The sequence below is a fragment of the Anser anser genome (assembly GCF_964211835.1).
Source record: "Anser anser genome assembly, chromosome: 1".
Lineage (NCBI taxonomy): Eukaryota > Metazoa > Chordata > Aves > Anseriformes > Anatidae > Anser > Anser anser.
In genome coordinates, this window is record NC_139720.1 from 100,933,372 (window position 1) to 100,950,941 (window position 17,570).

Here is a 17,570-nt window from a genome sequence, read left to right on the forward strand (position 1 = left end):
GAAGGTGACTAACCAGCAACACCTTCAAAATATTATTCTTTTTACAACTGCAATGTCCAAAAGCCCTCAATGTGGATTGACACTCCACAGTAATGTTAAACGCAAGCAAAACAGAAAATTGGGCTGTTCCAAAGAGTCAACAGCCTAAGTATGTGTAACATCCTAAATGCTGACAATGAATCATCTCTTGCCTCACAAATAATGTGAGATAAGCATCCCGAGTTATAGAAGAAAAAGTGATTTACGTCATGGCTCAGACTCAGAAAATATTGACTGTGACTCTGTCATAAAGAAAAAGGGAAGGGGAAAACAAGGGGAAAAAAATTGTAAGGAGAAACACTTGCATTTTTCAAGAAAAAAAATAACCAAAATAACTAGTATATGCTTCATTTGATGACCATGTTAATAATAAGCTTTTCCTTCCCATTTATCTGTAGAACAAACATCACTGTGTCATTGCTATAGTGAATAGCAACTATTTGGTTCAGGACTACCAAACATTTTCATGAATACTCAGCAAGTGACTGAATTTTCATAAATAAAATAATTAAGGGTCAATTCTTGATTAAATATTTTCATTTGGCTAGAAATTATTGTAATAAGAAAACTTTATTGCTATTCATAATTCTTCATTTATATTATGAGGCCATCATCAGTCTACATGAAAGAGCAACATTCCCAATAAATTCTGCTGCTGTACAAAAAAGATGCCTTCGTCCTCCCTCCACCCTCACCCCCAGGAAAGACACACAAATAAATACAATAACAAGCAGAAATTCAGAGCAGAGGGAGAGCCTGAATCATCTGTAGTAGTTGATTGTCGTAAGTTTAATCGCTTCCTTAACAATAATAAATGTGCTACGCATAATTTAATTAGCAATCATAAACTGCCTGTAGGTATATCTATATAGTAAGTAGCATTGCAAGAATGAGTAACACATTCTGAAGGGAACTTAATAACTCTTCCGTATGCTGATAATTTAAATGTGAATAATATAAAGAACAGAAATACCTGACTTTTATACACAAAGAAAATCAATATTGTACAGCCAATGCACCAGCATGATAACTTAAACCTAAAATAATTTCATGTGAAACATAAACTCCTATGGAGTTCACTGTAAGGGAAAATGATTAATTTAAAGGACTCCAATTTCTCCTGAAATGCCTGATTTTTTCACATCAAAACACGGACAACAAAGACCATGAGAAGAAAACTTAATTGGTTGTGTTAGTTTTTTTGTTTCCTTCTTTCTTCCCGAAAGCTTCTGCCTCTTTGAGAGGTTTTCTCTTTTTCCACAGGCCTCTTACATATCTAAGCTATACCAAACGATTGTGCATTTGTCTAGTATAATGTATTCAGTTGCTTTCCGACGCCTTCAGAAACTCTTTTGGACCATAACTGTATATTGCATCTCAAGGAGCCATGCCATTCAGTATTTTGGGGGAAGAAAACATGAGACTACCCACATGCAAGCGGTAAGTCTGAAAAGTCTCTAATTTCTCCTCGTGCTGCAGCTAGCTGCTGGGGTAGAAAATGAAACCCTGAACACTCCCTTTCTTCCTCTGACCTTTTCTGCCTTGTTTCTCTCTCTTCTTCCCAACAGCACTCCCTTTTTCCAAAGTTTTTTCTGCCTTTGCCCCTGTTATCTCCTCTCCCTTATTTCATGACCATTTTATCCCTGCGAGGCTCATGCACAAGCACGTCTCGTCGTTGGAAGGAAGCTACCACAGCGGCCACCAGGTTCATTCACTGGCACGTGACATCCCTTGTCTCTTGTGCCACATGGCAAGAGGACAGAGGAAACAAACACCCCAGGCATTTTCCATTCCCTTTTGGGACTCATACGCTGTTTGGTTAAAGGCTACAACTGCACCAGGTTACTTGCTAGCGTGTCCTGTGTGCAGTCAACCCTCTCGCCATTTTTTTAAAAAATCAATTATTCCCCAATTACTCTGGATAAATGATGCTCAGCACCTTAATGTTACTCAAGCAATCAATCTTGAAACACTCTTAATAACATGCCACCTTACAATCAAATCTTTCATTCCAAGGAGCAGAAGGGGAGTTTTTTCCTCAAGCTTCATTATGTGGCTGTATTTCCACAAAAGCTATTAATTATTGACCATTTCTGTAGCTGCACACTGCTGGCAATCTCCACAGCCACCCTGCCTTTTCCCAGCCCAGGCGCAATTTCCTGAGTCCTGGAATAAACAGAATTGGTATGTACAGAATAATCCCAACAGTCTCTGCAAGGGCAAAGTGAGCTTTCTGCCACTCAGCCGGGGCTGCAGGGACCTGCACAACAGCACTCTGATGTTACAGTCATGTGTGGGTAATGCTCTGCAGCACTGAAGTGAGTAACGTGACTGCCTTGCCACTAGGCAGATGGAGACTTTGCTGGAGCTGTTTGATGATAAATGAAGACTTTTTTTTTATTTGCTCCAAGGAGCCTGGCACAGGAAACCCCAAAATCCTACCATAATAAATCTTCTATTTATCTTTTAAATTCTGAAGCAAAATAAAAACCATTAGGCACCCACAGCCATGCATTGTATTCTACATTTTCCGGTCTTTCTGCACCCCTCCAGCATAAACAGATTAAGTTTTCTGAAGCAAAAAGACAGCTTCTCAGTTTAAAAATAACACCCTTGTCGTCTTGTATGGAGCACTACTGTATTATATTACACAACAAAAAGGCAAGAACACTTAGAAACTGCAAAGACGGGCATAGTCAGAAGCCTTTATCTGATCCAGCCTGACAGTTTTCATTCTATCAAACATTTGAAGGAAAACTGAAGATGAAAGGAAAACACGGTCCTCCCACAGCATAAAAGTGGTCATCCCAGCATTAACCTCACAATCACAATTATTTTATTCTAACAGACAGTCACAGTATTCCAACAGACGAAGAAGAAGCTCCCACAAATAAGACACAGTGATCCCAATCCTGACAGCCCTGGTGTGGGGAGGCTACTTTCTGGCCATAACTGCCCGGAACGGGCATCCCAGAGCAGAAGAGCCAGAATCAAGCTGGGGTTCCAGATCCCCATGGCAATTGCACGTTCTCTGTGCCACTGAAAACAAGATCACAGAAGCTGAGCTCTCAAAAGTCAGCACCATAAAGTGCTTTGAAATGTAGATGCTGAGCATCTTTCAGGATTTAGGCCCTAGTTTATCAGCAGCCTAATAAGTCTGCTTCCACATAACCTTTGCATTATTATATTTTGCACTGTCATAGGACACTTTCAGTGCCTTTGTTCATAATCTGGCAGATACCTGATAAATAAAAGAAGAAACTCAGGGAAGATCACATATTTGTAAAAGGATTTATCAACCAGAAATTTAGGATCGCACAAACCAATTATTGCATGATATTTTATTACAAGTTAGGGCATCAGCAGCAGAATCCAGACTTCATAGACAAAGTCTGCTTTAAAAAAACAAACAAACAAAAAAAAAAAAAACAGCAGGAGTGTTTCTGTCAAGGTCTGAGCAGGTACAAGGGAATACTCAACAGGTCTTCCCCTACTGCCATTTCACCCTGATAAGAATGACTGCTTAAAACACAACAAACATACATTTTCATTTCACCAGTGCAAAGAGCATTTACATGCAAAACTGACAAAGGGATGCAAGGCAGCTCTGGGATAATTTTTTCATCAAACTAAGTGATGATAATAAAAATCATGACAGTAGCACCTATGCACAATTAATAACTGATCTTTTAAAGAATCACCTCAGTGGGATGGAGGACTGTCAAGTGGGGCAGATTGGTGAAAAAAAAAAAATCCATCTGTGAATCTCTCCGTCTGTTCCCAAGCTCCCTTCCTCCTCAGCAAATCCAAACCTACAGAACCGTTCTGCAGACATTTCTGGGATAAAACAGCAAGAACCTGCTTTTGAAGACTCCCTGACCTATTCATCCTGCGCACCGTATATCATTAAATATTACCATATATTTCCTTAGAATTATTTTCTGTTTGTAAGCATCCACACAGTCAATCAACACTTTCAATATCTTAATTAGGAATACTGCTACTAGCTGATGTAGCTTCTTAAGATGTCTCTGATACACAGTTCTTTACTCTCATTAAAAGCAAAGGCATTCTGATGTCTTCAGTTTCCCCTTCAGTTTTGGGGTAGATTTCTGATCAGGCAGTTCTCTATTTTCCAAAGCTTCAAAAATGACAGGCTTGGTTTTGTTAATTCATTGGTCATGGGAAAAATGTTCATGCTAGTCAAGAGTGAGTCCAGTAACAGCGTGGAGTTGCAGAACTGTAAGTCATTCATAATTATTCTATGTGCTCTGGCCCAGTGATTTTCAAACTACTTTTGCTGTGAATTCCAATAAAAGTGCTATAGGATATAGCACCTTTATATGTGCTATACATGATTTGCCCCACGTTTGTTCTTTTATTTATCGCGTATCTGCCAAATTAAGAACAAAAAGCATTGCAAGTGTCTTATGACATTGCAAATTCCCGTAATTTGTGTCAGTTCTTAAACAACTGGTTAAATACTCTTCCCAAAATCTTTTCCAAGAACTACATGTATGGACACCACTGAAAATGTCCGTTTAACAATACTTGACTATTTTCCATACTTCACAAAACCCAGAAGCCTTAAGAAGAATGAGCAGGTGCAGATAAACAGCAGTGAAACTGTCCACTGTGACAGGGACTGAATTCCATACTGCCAGAGTTTAGCTGGACTTTTTTTCATTTTCTTTCTTTTTTTTTTTCTTTTTTTTTTTAATACAGTGAATTGACCAAGAAAACATGTCTTTGGAGAAATGAACTTATTTATGCAGAATTTGGCAAATAACAGTGTTAAAAGAAGAAAAACTGCTAAGTGGTTTAAAATGCCCAAATGCTTGATTTCATTATTACCTAAATCAAAATGTCATATTTTTCCATTGCAAAATAATTTTAAAATGTATTTTTACATGTATTTTAAAATTAATTTAAACAAGGAGTTTTGGGGAAAAATGTTAAATATGGTTGCATAATTCAAAAATGTGAAGCAGTTTGATTATATAAAAACAAATTTTTAAAGATTGACTAAAACCTGAATTTTTCTAGGAAGGAAAGAAAAGAGAAAGAAAGAGAGAAAGAGAGAAAGAGAGAAAGAGAGAAAGAGAGAAAGAGAGAAAGAGAGAAAGAGAGAAAGAAAGAGAGAAAAAGAGAAAGAGAGATAATTTTCACTTTCTTTTAGTTCAATCTCCACATGCAAAATCCTTCAGTGATGCAGCTCCAGGCAGGAGATCCCCCCCTGAATTCCTCTGGTGCTGTGAATCAGCGTGTGTGCTGACCCAGACATTTGCTATGTCCAGCCTACCCTCTAGCAGCTGTAATTTTGCACTTACACATATACAACAACCATTGGACAATTTATTGTCACAGGGGGTTGTTTCGAACAGTCCTTTCACCATCTACACAATACTTTCAGATAGATAGCTCAACTGAGCAAATGGCAAATGGAAATATTATTGTAACAAGTGCTTTTGTCACTTCTTGGATTGATTTACTAATTCATTGTATTCTGATCTTGCAGAATACGCAATTAAAAGATGCCACTGGCATGAATATTGCTGCTGGAACTTGAACTGGCACTGCATTTCCTGTCAGTTTTCAAATTTCTTACTCGGCTTCCAAAGTGATTTCCATTTAATGTTACCATAACACCGCTGTATCTTTCCATAGCCCTTCTCACCAAAGTGTGCTACAGCTATTACCACAGGGAACACTTTATATTCTGAGAGAGCAGGTGCTTAGCAAGCAGGAAGGTTGGAGTTGTCACCTATACTAACCTGTGTTGCAGCTAAGCAGCGAAGAGATACACAAATCTATTTGGTGAAGGAAAAAAAAAATAAAGAAATATAAGAGAAAGGAAAAAAAAAGGAAAAAATAATCTCAGCCTTGCTCTGGGCAAGGCTGGGCACTAGAGCTCTGTGGAGCCCCCAGATGCTTCCCCGTGCACCAAGGTGCCCACCGCCGCTCCTCCTGGGTGGACAGAGCTGCCACATCCTGATCACCTGCCTGAAAATCCGCCGTGCTTTTGCTGTCTGGATTCAAGCATAGCCTCCCAGCCCATTACTGCAAGGTAACCACATTGTTCAGTAAGATGTCAGAAAGCTAAGAGCGAGTACAAAATCCTGTAATTCCCTTAACAGGCACTAGCGAGCTTAGCCTCTGGGAAACTATTGATCTCTAAAACTTTGTCAGTTTTAGAAAACTTATGCCTCTTTCACTGAGCTTGATTTTATGTCACCAGTTCAAACTACAGATCTCAATACGGACATTTGGGGTGATTTAAATTGCATTTGAACAGATTTTACTTACAACAGGAACTGATGTAAACGCCATATGAGCTGTTCTCAATACATCCAGAAATTTTCCAAGTGCTCTCAGATTGATTTTAGTACTTTTTTAAACTACTGTATGCTTATTAATCTAGACCAGGATGCAGAAAAAAAAATACATTAAAAAAAAATCTTTGAAGTTTGAAGACATAAGACTGCAAGCGTAGAGTCATACCAGAAGTCAGCTGATTAAAACAGGAATACTGATTTCTGTGAACAGGGGTGACTTGAGCGGCACTGACTGTGTTGTAAAACAATGCAAATGCTCTTTCCTGGATGTAGCACTCTTGGAAGGTATCTTTCGACTTTTCCATCTGAAAAAAGCATCAGTTTTCCTTAAAGACAGATATAGATAAAGCAGGACACTTCTGCCTGAGGAAAGGCTAGCCGGGCTGATATTTGATATAAGCGCTCAGTCCCAAGTGGGAGGAGGGAGAAGTGATTGATGGTTTGTAAGGAATTACTTGACTTTTGCTTGTAACAGAAGCTTTTTGGATTCTCCCAAAGTTCTTGTCAAAGACAAGAAATGTCTTTGGAAATAACAGCTTTTCCCTTCCCCGCAGATGCAACAAACCTGCGTAAGAATGGTGTAGATATAAAATACCTTTAAAAGAAAGGGAGACATTGTTTGACGCGCTGCCTCTTCCCGAGTACTCTGCTGCTCTGCCAGGTTTGTCCCCGGGATGCTCTCTCTCACCTGCCGCCCGACTGCAGGGCGGGCAGTTCACCTCTTTGCAGGACGAGCTAAACAGACCCAGCGGCAGGAGCTCAGCGATTCAGCAGGACGCGCACCACCGCAGAGCCAAATCCTTCCCTCCCGATGACTCCTCGGGCTCCCAGGTCAGCGCTGACCGCACTTGTCCGGACCCCGGACCCTGGCTGGGAAGGGCACAAGCACCAGCCCTGCGGCCCGGGGGATTGACGAGGGTCGGGTTTTCACATTTCCTACCATGGGATGCGCAGACACTGCCCCTCGGTACCCCCTTTTCGAGAGGGAAGCCCAGCAGGTGGAATGAATTCACGCACACGCACGTCTGCTAGAAAGTCGTCGGGTAGATAAATCCCCTTCTCGAGCATTTCTGCTCAAAACTAAGCTAAGGCTCTCCGACTTACACCTCGGGGGTAGGGGGCATTTCTCATCAGCGAGTCTCAAGCACCACAATTTGGTATTATTGATAATTTGGTATTATTGATAACACCAAATCGCCCCACCGCAGGAAAGAGGTGACAAAAAGCCCTCTGCCAGCTCTTGAGACCCTCGCCCCATTCACCGAGCACTCCAACAAAAGCTTCAGCGAGAATCTACCGAACCTGGCCGCTCCCTATTGAGCAGCCACTGGTCAGAAAATGGGGATTCATCTACACGAAGCTTCAAAAGCACGTATATTTAAACAAACAAACAAAAAAAAAAACGCATTTCCTCCACTCTTCCGACGCGCCTGCCCTCTCCAGCGGGTGGAGGGCTCCGGGCACCCCGAGCCCCGCATCTCCGGGCGCCCCCGGCCCTCCGCCGGCCCCCGCTCCTGCCCTGGCTCCTCTGCGCCGTGCGGGAGGAGCGGGGCTCCGCAGGGGAGTGCGGGCAGGGCAGGATGGCCACTTCTGCCTCACCTCCGGGCCGAGGCAGAGCTTCGAGCCGCAAGAAGAGGAGCGGAGGGCTAGCTCTTGCCAGCAACGCGAGGCTCGCTCAGGCTCTCGGACTTCGAAGCGATGCTGGTCTTACGGATGAGTGGCTGTGCTAAACACGTTGCAGCTCCTTCCGTGCATGCCGGATTGTTTCCCCTCGCTGCAAAGCTTCGCGGCAGTTGATTAACGGCGCTTCAGACAACACACGGAACGAAAAACCATTTGTAACGCGATGTCTTCGCAGACCGACAAAAATAAAACTCTAGAAAACGTGCTGTGTTTGGTTTTTGTTTGTTTTTTTTTTTTTTGTAACCCGCGTGTTCTTTTTTTTTTTTTTTTTTTAACGCGAAAAAAAAATAAGGATGGGGTGCGTGATGCGAAGGCTGGACTGGCGAAATTCGTTTCCGTGCACACCGCCGTGTTTCTCCCTTTGTGCGGAACGTGAGGGCGAAAAATTTTGTATTTTTATTCCCCACCCTGTGCTCTGCCTCCGAAGCGTGTCTTCCCACCGCCCGGGAGAGCAGCCGCGCTTCGCGGGGGGCTCCCCTAGACTGGGTCGGAGGGGGGGAAGCCTCCACCATCCCGCGCTCCTTTCCGCTGCTTCGTGATTAAAATCCGCACACGTGATTAAAATCCGGCTTTATCCTCCTTTTTAAACGAGCCTCGTAAAACAGCACGTTAGCTCTGGTGACGAGATTCACGGCCGGGGCGTAAATCACTCGGATGTGCTGGAGATGTTTCTTTTACAAACCCAGGCCATTTACCCGCTCGCTCTTCTCACCTCTCCCCACGCCACCTCCAGCCCGGCACCTTCCCCTCGCCTCTGCCGGGAGGCTCCCGGGCCCCTCCCCGGGCAAAGCGCTGCTCCCTGCGGCCGTGGGGCATGGGGAAACCCGTGCGAGACGTGGCAAAGGAGCCGGAGCCGTGCCGTAGAGAAATCTCCACGCCCGGAGCAGAAAAAGGAGGACGAAGCCTTCGTCTTCCTCGGGTGGTGTTTGGTTTCCTGGGGCGAATGAATTTCGGCTTTGCGGTCCCTCGTCAGCTCAAATCCAATTTTGGGGAAGGGTTCGATAAATCGGGCTGGACCGATTTGCTGTTTCCCACGCAAAATCAATCCCTACTTTTCCAGTGGTCCCTGTGATCCATGGGGCCTCTCTGTAAACCCGCCCGTACCAATAATATTTTCAGCATAAAGAGCAGCCCTGTGGTATTTCCTACGCTACCCAGAGCAGCGATTTTGAGTTTCGATCGTTTGGGACGCTAGAAAAACTCTCCTTTCTAATTTTTGGCATATCGCTGGAGATTTGGCAAGATTTAGATACTTTAGGTGTAAAGTTTGCTCTTAATTGGGTCTTGTAAAGATGGAATTTGGTGGCTATTATATGGCCGCTAATCAATTTTCACCCAGCAGCAAAAGTACGCTGCGGAGGCTTTGGGTTTAATGAAGTGACTGCGCAAATTACAGTCGGGAACTTTATTTAAAGTCTATCAACCTCCTAAAAAATGATTTCTCAAACTGTTCTTGATTTCCTTTGCTTTATGAAAAACATCACGTTTGCTTTCTAAGGTTTCAGGCATTTTAGCAGCTATTCTATCCCGCTCCCCAGTCTGGCGCAGAGGGGAGTTTTCCGTTCCATTTTTTTTTTTTCGAATTTATGGAGAAATGAGAAAAATTAAACTTCTAGATCAACAAAAAATATATATATCCCGTAGAGGGTGAAAATGAATGAGAAACGACTCTAAAAATAATAATAATAAAATAAATAAAATGAGGAAGACTAATGCGCCTATCTGCTCTGTTATTGCAAAGCCGATTTTTGTCGTTTCGTTGGCGTATTTGTGATTTTGGACGAGGAACAATCTGAAGCCTTTTTTTTTTTTTTCCCCTATTTGGCGTTTGCTCTTTTGATCCTTTTTGTCCGTTCTCCTTCATGCCCGTCGCTCCGCTGAGCGAGGGGTACCAAGCGGAAGATTTTACCTCCGTCTCCTTATGACATGCACGGGGAAGAGCTGCTGCTGTTACAAGCAAAATGAAATGCCGTTCCTTGAGAGCGGAGCGGGGCGAGGTCTCCTCAGTTCCCGGTCTTTCGCTCCCTTCAAAAACACTTAACAGATTTTTTACAACAGCCTTTTTTTTTTTTTTTTTCCTCGTCGATCTCTCTGTTTTTCACGGCGGGCTGTAGGCAGCTGGCACAGTAATGTCGCGGGGAATCTCATGCAAAAATAACGTATATAAAATATAGCATATATATATATAAGCATATATATATGTATATATATAAAAGGTATTTTGTTCTCCGAGTGCGGCGGAGTGGATTTGGGGCGAGTGGAGGAGACCGCTGCCCTTTCTCTTATGGGGCGGCGAACAGAAATCGCTTGACCTCCCCCCCTCACCCCAACTATAAAAAAAAGAAGTAAAGAGAAAATATTTGAAGTCCCCTTTTCTCCGCACACCACAACTGCGGGAGTAGCGCTGCTGGCTCCGTCCCTTTTCGCAGCGCTCGGGAGCGGGGCGGGGGACCGGGGGCGATGGGGACAGCCCGGGGAGAAAAGGACAGAGGTCGGGGGGTGAGCAGCTCTAGGGCTTTGCTCTAGCCAAATGATCGCTCCACGCTACCGGCTCCCTTTCAAATAAAATAGTATTTTTAATATTACTGTTTTTCAAGGGGAGTCTCGTGCTCTGTCCCCACAAACATCTTGCAGCCGGCCCAGGGTCCGCGGCCCCGGCGCTGCTCCCCACGCCCCGGTTCCTCCCTCCCCCGTCGCCACCGGCCCCATCCCGGCCGCTCCGGTCAGCCCCGGCGAACCCGATCCCGGCGCTGCGGGAAGGATCGGGCACCCTCCCGGGGGGATGTGGGGGCTGTGTCCCCCGACCCAGCGGGCACCCAGCCGGTCGGAGAGCTCCGGGGCAGGGCGAAACCCGTGTCCCGGGACAGACGGGAAGCACCGCCGCGACCCGGCAGGCGCGGAGAGGGAGGAGAAAGGGAGAAGGAGGAGGCGGGGGGGTGCGCTCCGCTCCCGGGAGATCAAGGAGTCGGGGGGGAAAGAGCCGCGGTGAGGAGGAGAAAACTCCCTGTAAAGCTAAAATAATATAACGGTAATGGTAATAATAACAGAACCCGAGAAATCTCCTCAAAACGTGTCGTCCCGTCCCGTCGTCCGTCCCCCCCACCCCAGCCCCGGATGTTCTCGTGGAGCCGCAGCTCGGCGGAGCGGGGGCAGCCCCGGCCCGGGGAAGGGAGAGGGGCTGGAAGGCACTGAGAGGAGAAAGGAGTTGCACTAACCGGGGTTGAGGTCCAGGCACTGAGTCGGGTCTTCATTGTCCCCTAGCTGGCCATTGGGGCTGAGGCTTTCCATGGACAAATCCAGCCCCTTGTCCTCCCAGTCTCGGAGTTTCCTCTTTTTATTTGTCCCAATCAAGGCTTCTACCGAGAAAGCGTGCGCTCGGGAGCTGAGGGCCACCGCCGATCTTCGCCTCTCACTCATCTTATCCCCCAGCCCGGACCCTTGGGCAGATGAGCAACCAGTGGCTGGGAGCGCAGAGCTCGGGGACCAGAGGCAGAGCCTCTCGCCTCTTTCTCCCCCCACCCCTCCCCAGCTGCACCCCCAAGAAGAACCAGCCTTCAGTCTCCTGAAGGAACTACATGAGGCTGCAGATACTCCGTAGGCAGAGCCGGGAGGGTGTGCACAGCCCAGGTCCCCAGCACTTGCTCAGAGGGGCTGCAGGCTGGATTTCATCTTTTTTTTTTTTTTTTTTCCTTCTCCCCTTTCCTTCTGTCTCTCTCTGATTGATCCAAACTTCTGTGTTTTTTTTTTTCTTTTTTTTTTTTTCCTCCGAGAGTTGGGCAGGCTGCGTGCGCCTGTCAAGGAAAAAAATTAAAAAAAAAAAAAACGTCCCCGGCCAATCGGAGAGAGAGATCGGGAGAAACCCAAAAGCTGCAACCCAATGGGGAAGGGAGGGAGACTCGGGCTTCGGGGCTAGGAATTTTGGCCATCTGAGTCCTGGAGCACCAGCCGGGAGAATTAACTCTTTGAAGAGCGGGGAGCTGTTAGGAAGCACATAGCTCTAAATGCAGCGACGGAACAGCTCCGGCACTTCTCTCCGCCGCACCCACGTTTCCTAGGGGCTTCTGGTAACCAACCCCCTCTCAAATTATATATATATATATATATATAAACAAACAAACAAACAAAAAGTACTCGAAAGGGGCTGGGGGTGTTTTTAAAGCGTCATTCGTGCCGTGTTTTCCGAGAGCTTGCCGGTATTTGGCACTGCAGCGGGGACTTTTGCGTGTGTTGAAGCGAAATTTCAGCACGGTGCGTAGCCGGGCTGCGGGGGGGCAGACACCCAGACCCGGCAACACCGGCACGGGGAGCCTTTGGAAGGAGGGGTCGTGGTCTTTTATTTATTTATTTATTTATTTATTTATTTATTTATTTATTTAGCTCCATCGAGAACAAATCGTCTAGGTACAGATCCCGGGCAGCTGCCTGGATGGTATCCAACATTTCATTTCGGCTCCCTCTCTTCGCTCTGCCCCCAAACCCTTCGGGCTGCTCACACACCCCTGGGTCGTGCGGGGCGCTGGGGGATCGCAGTGAAAAGGAAAACGGGGCTGCATTTGGAAAGGGGAAGGAAGCACCGTGATCGGACCACCGAAAAATACAAGCGAAACACCGTCCAGAGAAAACGTAGTGGGGAAAGCCGCCGGGAGTTAAATCGATCCCAAGGATCGAGTAGAGAAAGGTTCAAAATAAACAATAAATAGTGATACAGTAAGGGTCGGAATTAGTATGGATCGAACGACTCTGGAAAACCGGGAGAGAGCGCATGGCAGATTGAGGAAGAGATTTTTGGGGGTCGGTGGCTCCCAAATGCTCCCCGAAGGCGCGGAGCTGCGCCGGGGCAGAGAGGAGGGACACAAGGGAACGGGGTAGGTTGGGGGGTCAGTTCCTTTACCCCAGCCTCCCCACTGTGTTTGCGGGGTGCTGCAGAGCCGCCCGGGCGTCTCCCCCCGGCCTGAAGCGCGGGGTGGCGCTGGCACGGCCCCAGCCTGCCGGGGCGAGGAATTTTGGGGCGAGAAAGGAGCGATTTCTTCGGGAGATCCCGGGAAAGCTGAGCGTCGTTATCTAGGCCGAGGAGCAGGTTTTGTGCGTCCCCATCACCAGCCCTACACCCCCTCGTCCCCCCACCCCCACCCCCGCCGCTCCTTTCCCCTCCCCTCTGGAGCATCGCCTTTGACAGGTCGCTCGCAGAGGGCTCGGCGCCGGGCACGGCGGCCCCCCGGCACGGGGGTGCCCCCCAGGAGGGCCGAGGGGAGCCCGGAGAGCCGTGCCGGGGCGGGGGAGAGGGGAACGAAAGAGGAAGGCTTTTGGAAGGAGCCCGCGTTTTAAAGCGGGCTCCGGGACCGGCCGAGGAGCGGGGAGACGGGGAAGGGCGCACGGCTTTCGCCCCGGTCCCTCGGCTGCGCGTCCCACGGCGAAGGAGTGTCTCCCAAACAAAAACCCGTTTCTCTATTTCCGAAAGCCTCGGAAACACCCGCCTGGGAGACGGACGGCGAGGGAGGCTTTTATAGAGGCTGGAGGGAGAATTTAGAAAGAGAGCCCAAGAAAACAGATGATTATTTATAGCGTTTTAGCGAGAGGAAATGGTGTTGGAAAGGCAGGGCGATATAAACGAAATTCGGGGGCTGATGTAAGAGCTCAGAAACACAATTTTCCCGGGTTTAAGTGTGGTTTTACGGGTCGACGGTTTAAAGCAGCCCCGAGCCCTTTTCAGTCTCTTACCGCCGGCGCTGCCATCCGTCCGTCTGTCCGCCCAGCCGGGACAGAGGGACGGAGGCTTCGCAGCAGAAACGCGACCGAACTCCCGTGCCAACACGCCCCCTGACCGGTAGGCCCCAGGGAGCAGACCCCTTTGCCGGGGGCTGGAGGGCAGCTCCCCACGGTGCCGGCAGCGGCGGCCGGGGGCGAGCCTCTCCCTCCCCGCCGCCGCCCGACGTCTCTCCCGCCCGCTGCCGGTGCCGGCGGTGCGAAGGGCAGCGGAGAAATGCGCCCGGGGAAGGGACGGGGCTGTCCCCTTGCAGGAGATTTCTGCCCGTGACCCCCCGCTGGAAATCCTTGGTCAGCCTGGAGCCGGCCTGGGCTCAGGCGCGACGCTCAGATCCCGCTCTGACCCCTGCAGAAGAAAGCACCCCCTTTGCCTGGCCTTTATTCCAGACCCGCACTCGCAGGGGTAGCTCCCATTAAATCCAGGAAACTGCTCCCTGGAATAAAGTGGCGGGAGCAAGGGTCGCAGGGCCAGGCCCTGGGGTTTATAAAGAAATCATTCACTCCTGCTTCCCGGTTGTCGCCGAGCGAGCCTGAAAATATTTGTTTATGTATGGAAATATTTGCAAAAGAGAGAAATAAGGGGAGCCGGCTGCGGGGTGGGAGTGCTGTCCAGATGTTCTGCTCGCAGAGCCTGAGCGGAGCCAGTTTCAAACCCTGCCGCACAACAAGGGAAACGTTATCGAAGGTCCTTTAGCCAGATCTAGGGGATTTTTTTTTTTTTAAGTTAGTAATTGAAAACAATGTTAAAACTAGTCAGTGGGTGCGGGCTGAAGGCTGTCTGATAACGCGAGCGAGTGATTTACTGGACTTCAACGCAACGCCGATCGTCCTTCTAAAACGGACCGGAGGATTTCGGGGCTGGCTCTCTCGTAAGAGGCGAGTGTAAGGCGAACAGAGTGGCTGCCTGGAAACGCGAGCGAGGTGATGTTCCCGGGCTGCGCGGGGTCATTTACTGCGACTGCGAAAAAAAAAAAAATCCGCCTGCAATTTATTTTTATGGTCTGCACAAACGGTATTGTTGCGTATTATTAACTAATTCATAATTATACCCCCATTACGCCGTCGATTCGTTCCCCTCCCCTCCCGTTCCCCCGGTTTTCTCAGGCTTGGAGAATTGAACCACCGCAAAATATTTACAGTCTCGAGTGTTTTTAAATGGGCTTTGTTTGTGTTTTACAGAATAAAAATCTCTATTAGTGTTTAAACAAACACCATGCCAGTCTCTTAAGCCTTCCAGATGTTTGCAATAAAATGTCAGGTTTTGCCTTTGGGACTCGAAATAAAATTTAACTACCTTCACCCTGTAATTATTCTCTTAGCTCTCCCTTCATAAATTTATCTGCTTTCTATCAGGAGAGAAAAAAAAAATCCGATTATACACTTGGGTTGTAAAAAACAGCCACTACTTTCCCTCCATTTTACCAGGACTTCTCCCTCGCTCGTTTGGGCACCACAGCCCAAGGCGCGTTAGCATTATTTCTGGCTCTCCTGCTTTCCGGGCGGCAGAAGGAGAGCGGGCAGAGCAGAAGCGCATCGCCAGCTTCCCTGGGCGTAAGGCAGCAAAATGCCCCGTGTCCCTGGGCCTGCCCCTGCATCCCAACCCGGCCACCGTGTTCCGGGAGGGGACGGGAATGGGGAGCTCAAAGTGTCCCCGGACTTCCTCCAGCTCCAGGCATCACTTCTTCGCGGGCACTGATCAGACCTGACTGCGTTTCGGAGCCTCCCCGTGGAGCTGTTTGGAAATAGGCAATTATGATGAATAATTCAAACAAAGCAGGTTCCCCTCACAAAGGCGAAGGTCCCGGGTAGGGAGCCCTCTGACTTACTAGCTACTAACTTGGAACAGCGAAGGCAGGGTTAAAAGCCATGCATTTTTGTATTTACCACCCTAAACTTCAGAACAACTCAGATCGATAAGCGAGGCTCCCGATATTTTTTCTTTCTTCATTTTTTTTTCTGCCTACAAGCCCTCTTCGTTCGGCTTTCAGGGTTGCGGAGTGTCCGCGGTTTGTCAGCTATTGCTGCTCGAACAAAAAACCCCATTCGCTTCCCCTGCTCCTCGCTCCAGGAGCACTGCAGTCCCCGACACAGCCTCGGGGTGCTCCCTCCTGGGACTCCCCGCTCCCACCCCACAGGCGCCCCGGGGGTGGCTGCTGCTGCTCCCGTTGCCCCTTATGTTTTAATCCCCCCACCCTCCTACTCTTTCCTCTGCAGATTTTCTACCTGCCCCGTGCTGAGGTCTCCCTTGGCAGGTGAATTCCCGTGGCCGCTGCTCTCGGGTGGCGAGAGGCCAAGGGCAGGGCCGGGGGCAGCAAGCCCGGAGGGGAGCGGGGGTCTCCCCTCCCCGGGAAGGCTACGGCGCAGCTCCCGGCCCCTCCGAGTTCGCCACCCACCTCGTTACCTTCCTGAGACTTTTATCTGTCCCCCCAGGGAGGGCTGGCACGGCGAGGTGAGGAAGGCCTGGCGCAGAGGGGAAGGGGAGGTTGGACTCCGCGGCCTCTCTGCTCCCCCCCTCGCCCCCCGACCCCATCCGTAGTGGGTCTCCGAGATTTCCTGGTGGCCTCCCATTCCCCTGCCCCTCATTTGCAGGTGTACTCAGGGAGGGAAGAGACTAAAAGAGATCTCAGAACGGTCATTGGTGTTTGTTTGGTCGTTTTCTTTCTTTTTTATTTATCCCCCCCCCCCCCCCCCCCCAAGAAATAAACCGCCCTGGCGGGGATTTGGAGGAGAAAGCCTAGAGGGTAAAGGGACCTTGGAAAAAGCAGAGGAAAAACCGGCAGCCGGGCTGTATCTGGACAAGATCCTGACCTAGGAGCTTTAGCCAGATTTACCATCAGAGCCAGGACACGTGAGCCGACCCCAAGCCACGGGAGATTTTCCGCTGGGGCGGCCCCCGGGAAGGCGGCGGGCCAAGAGGCAAGCATCTCACAGGGGCCGGGGGGCTTAGCACGGCTACGCCGCTGAGCACGGTCCCGTCCGGGGAATGGGGCCGGGGCTGCCCAAGCGCAGCCGGCGTGGAGGTTTCTGTCCCGAAGTAGCTGCTCCCGGCCGAGCTCTGCTTTACCGCCGTGGCAGAGGGAAAGAAAAAGGGGAAAACCCACGCCGACAGCAAACAGCACTTTACACGGTGGTGCGCTGAAGAGCTACAGGTTATTGCCGCTATTACAATTTTGGGTGGATTTTTTTGTTTTGTTTTGGCATTTTATTTTTATTTTATTATTATTTCCCCCCCCCCAAGCGCCACGCACACCTCGTCTCCCAAGCCCACAGGCACGGGGGACTCGCTGTGGTAGGTAGGGAGAGGTGGCGGTTCTCCCACGCGTGGGGTCCACGGCACCTCGCAGCCACCCCAGCTGCAAGGGGACAGACCAAGCGAGCCTTCCCCTCACCTGGCAGCCGCCTTCCCCCCCTGTCCCCACACCTAGAGCACGCCAAACAGACGGCGACCCCAGAAAACGCTGCGGGTTTCGCACACAATGGCTCTCGTATGGGGCACCGTAGGCGGACAACTGGCCCCTTGTTACCGAGACGGGATCCGAAGTCCGCTTTTCCAGGGAAGAAAGCCGAGCTGCACAGAGCATTTCAATGTGTGTTCAGTCAAAAAAATAAATATAAGAGGATTATTTTTTTTCAAGGCACAGCTCTTTGAACCAAGAGAGGTCTGTGCGCTCCCCTACCTCAGACATGGTGTGTTATACTGTAAACAATCTCGTTTAGCGCCGATCCTAAAACTCGGCAGACTTTAACGGG

General features: G+C 48.8%; 1 protein-coding gene across 1 annotated transcript in view; it reads right to left on the reverse strand.

The window, feature by feature from the left end:
• Nucleotides 1-11,788, reverse strand: part of TBX15 (T-box transcription factor 15) — a 101,851-nt gene extending 90,063 nt beyond the window's left edge. The window contains exon 1 of the mRNA XM_083851057.1: nt 11,273-11,788. Coding sequence (XP_083707183.1) covers nt 11,273-11,474 — 202 coding nt within the window. The 5' untranslated portion in view covers nt 11,475-11,788. The remainder of the gene's footprint in view (nt 1-11,272) is intronic.
• Nucleotides 11,789-17,570: the final 5,782 nt, after the last annotated feature.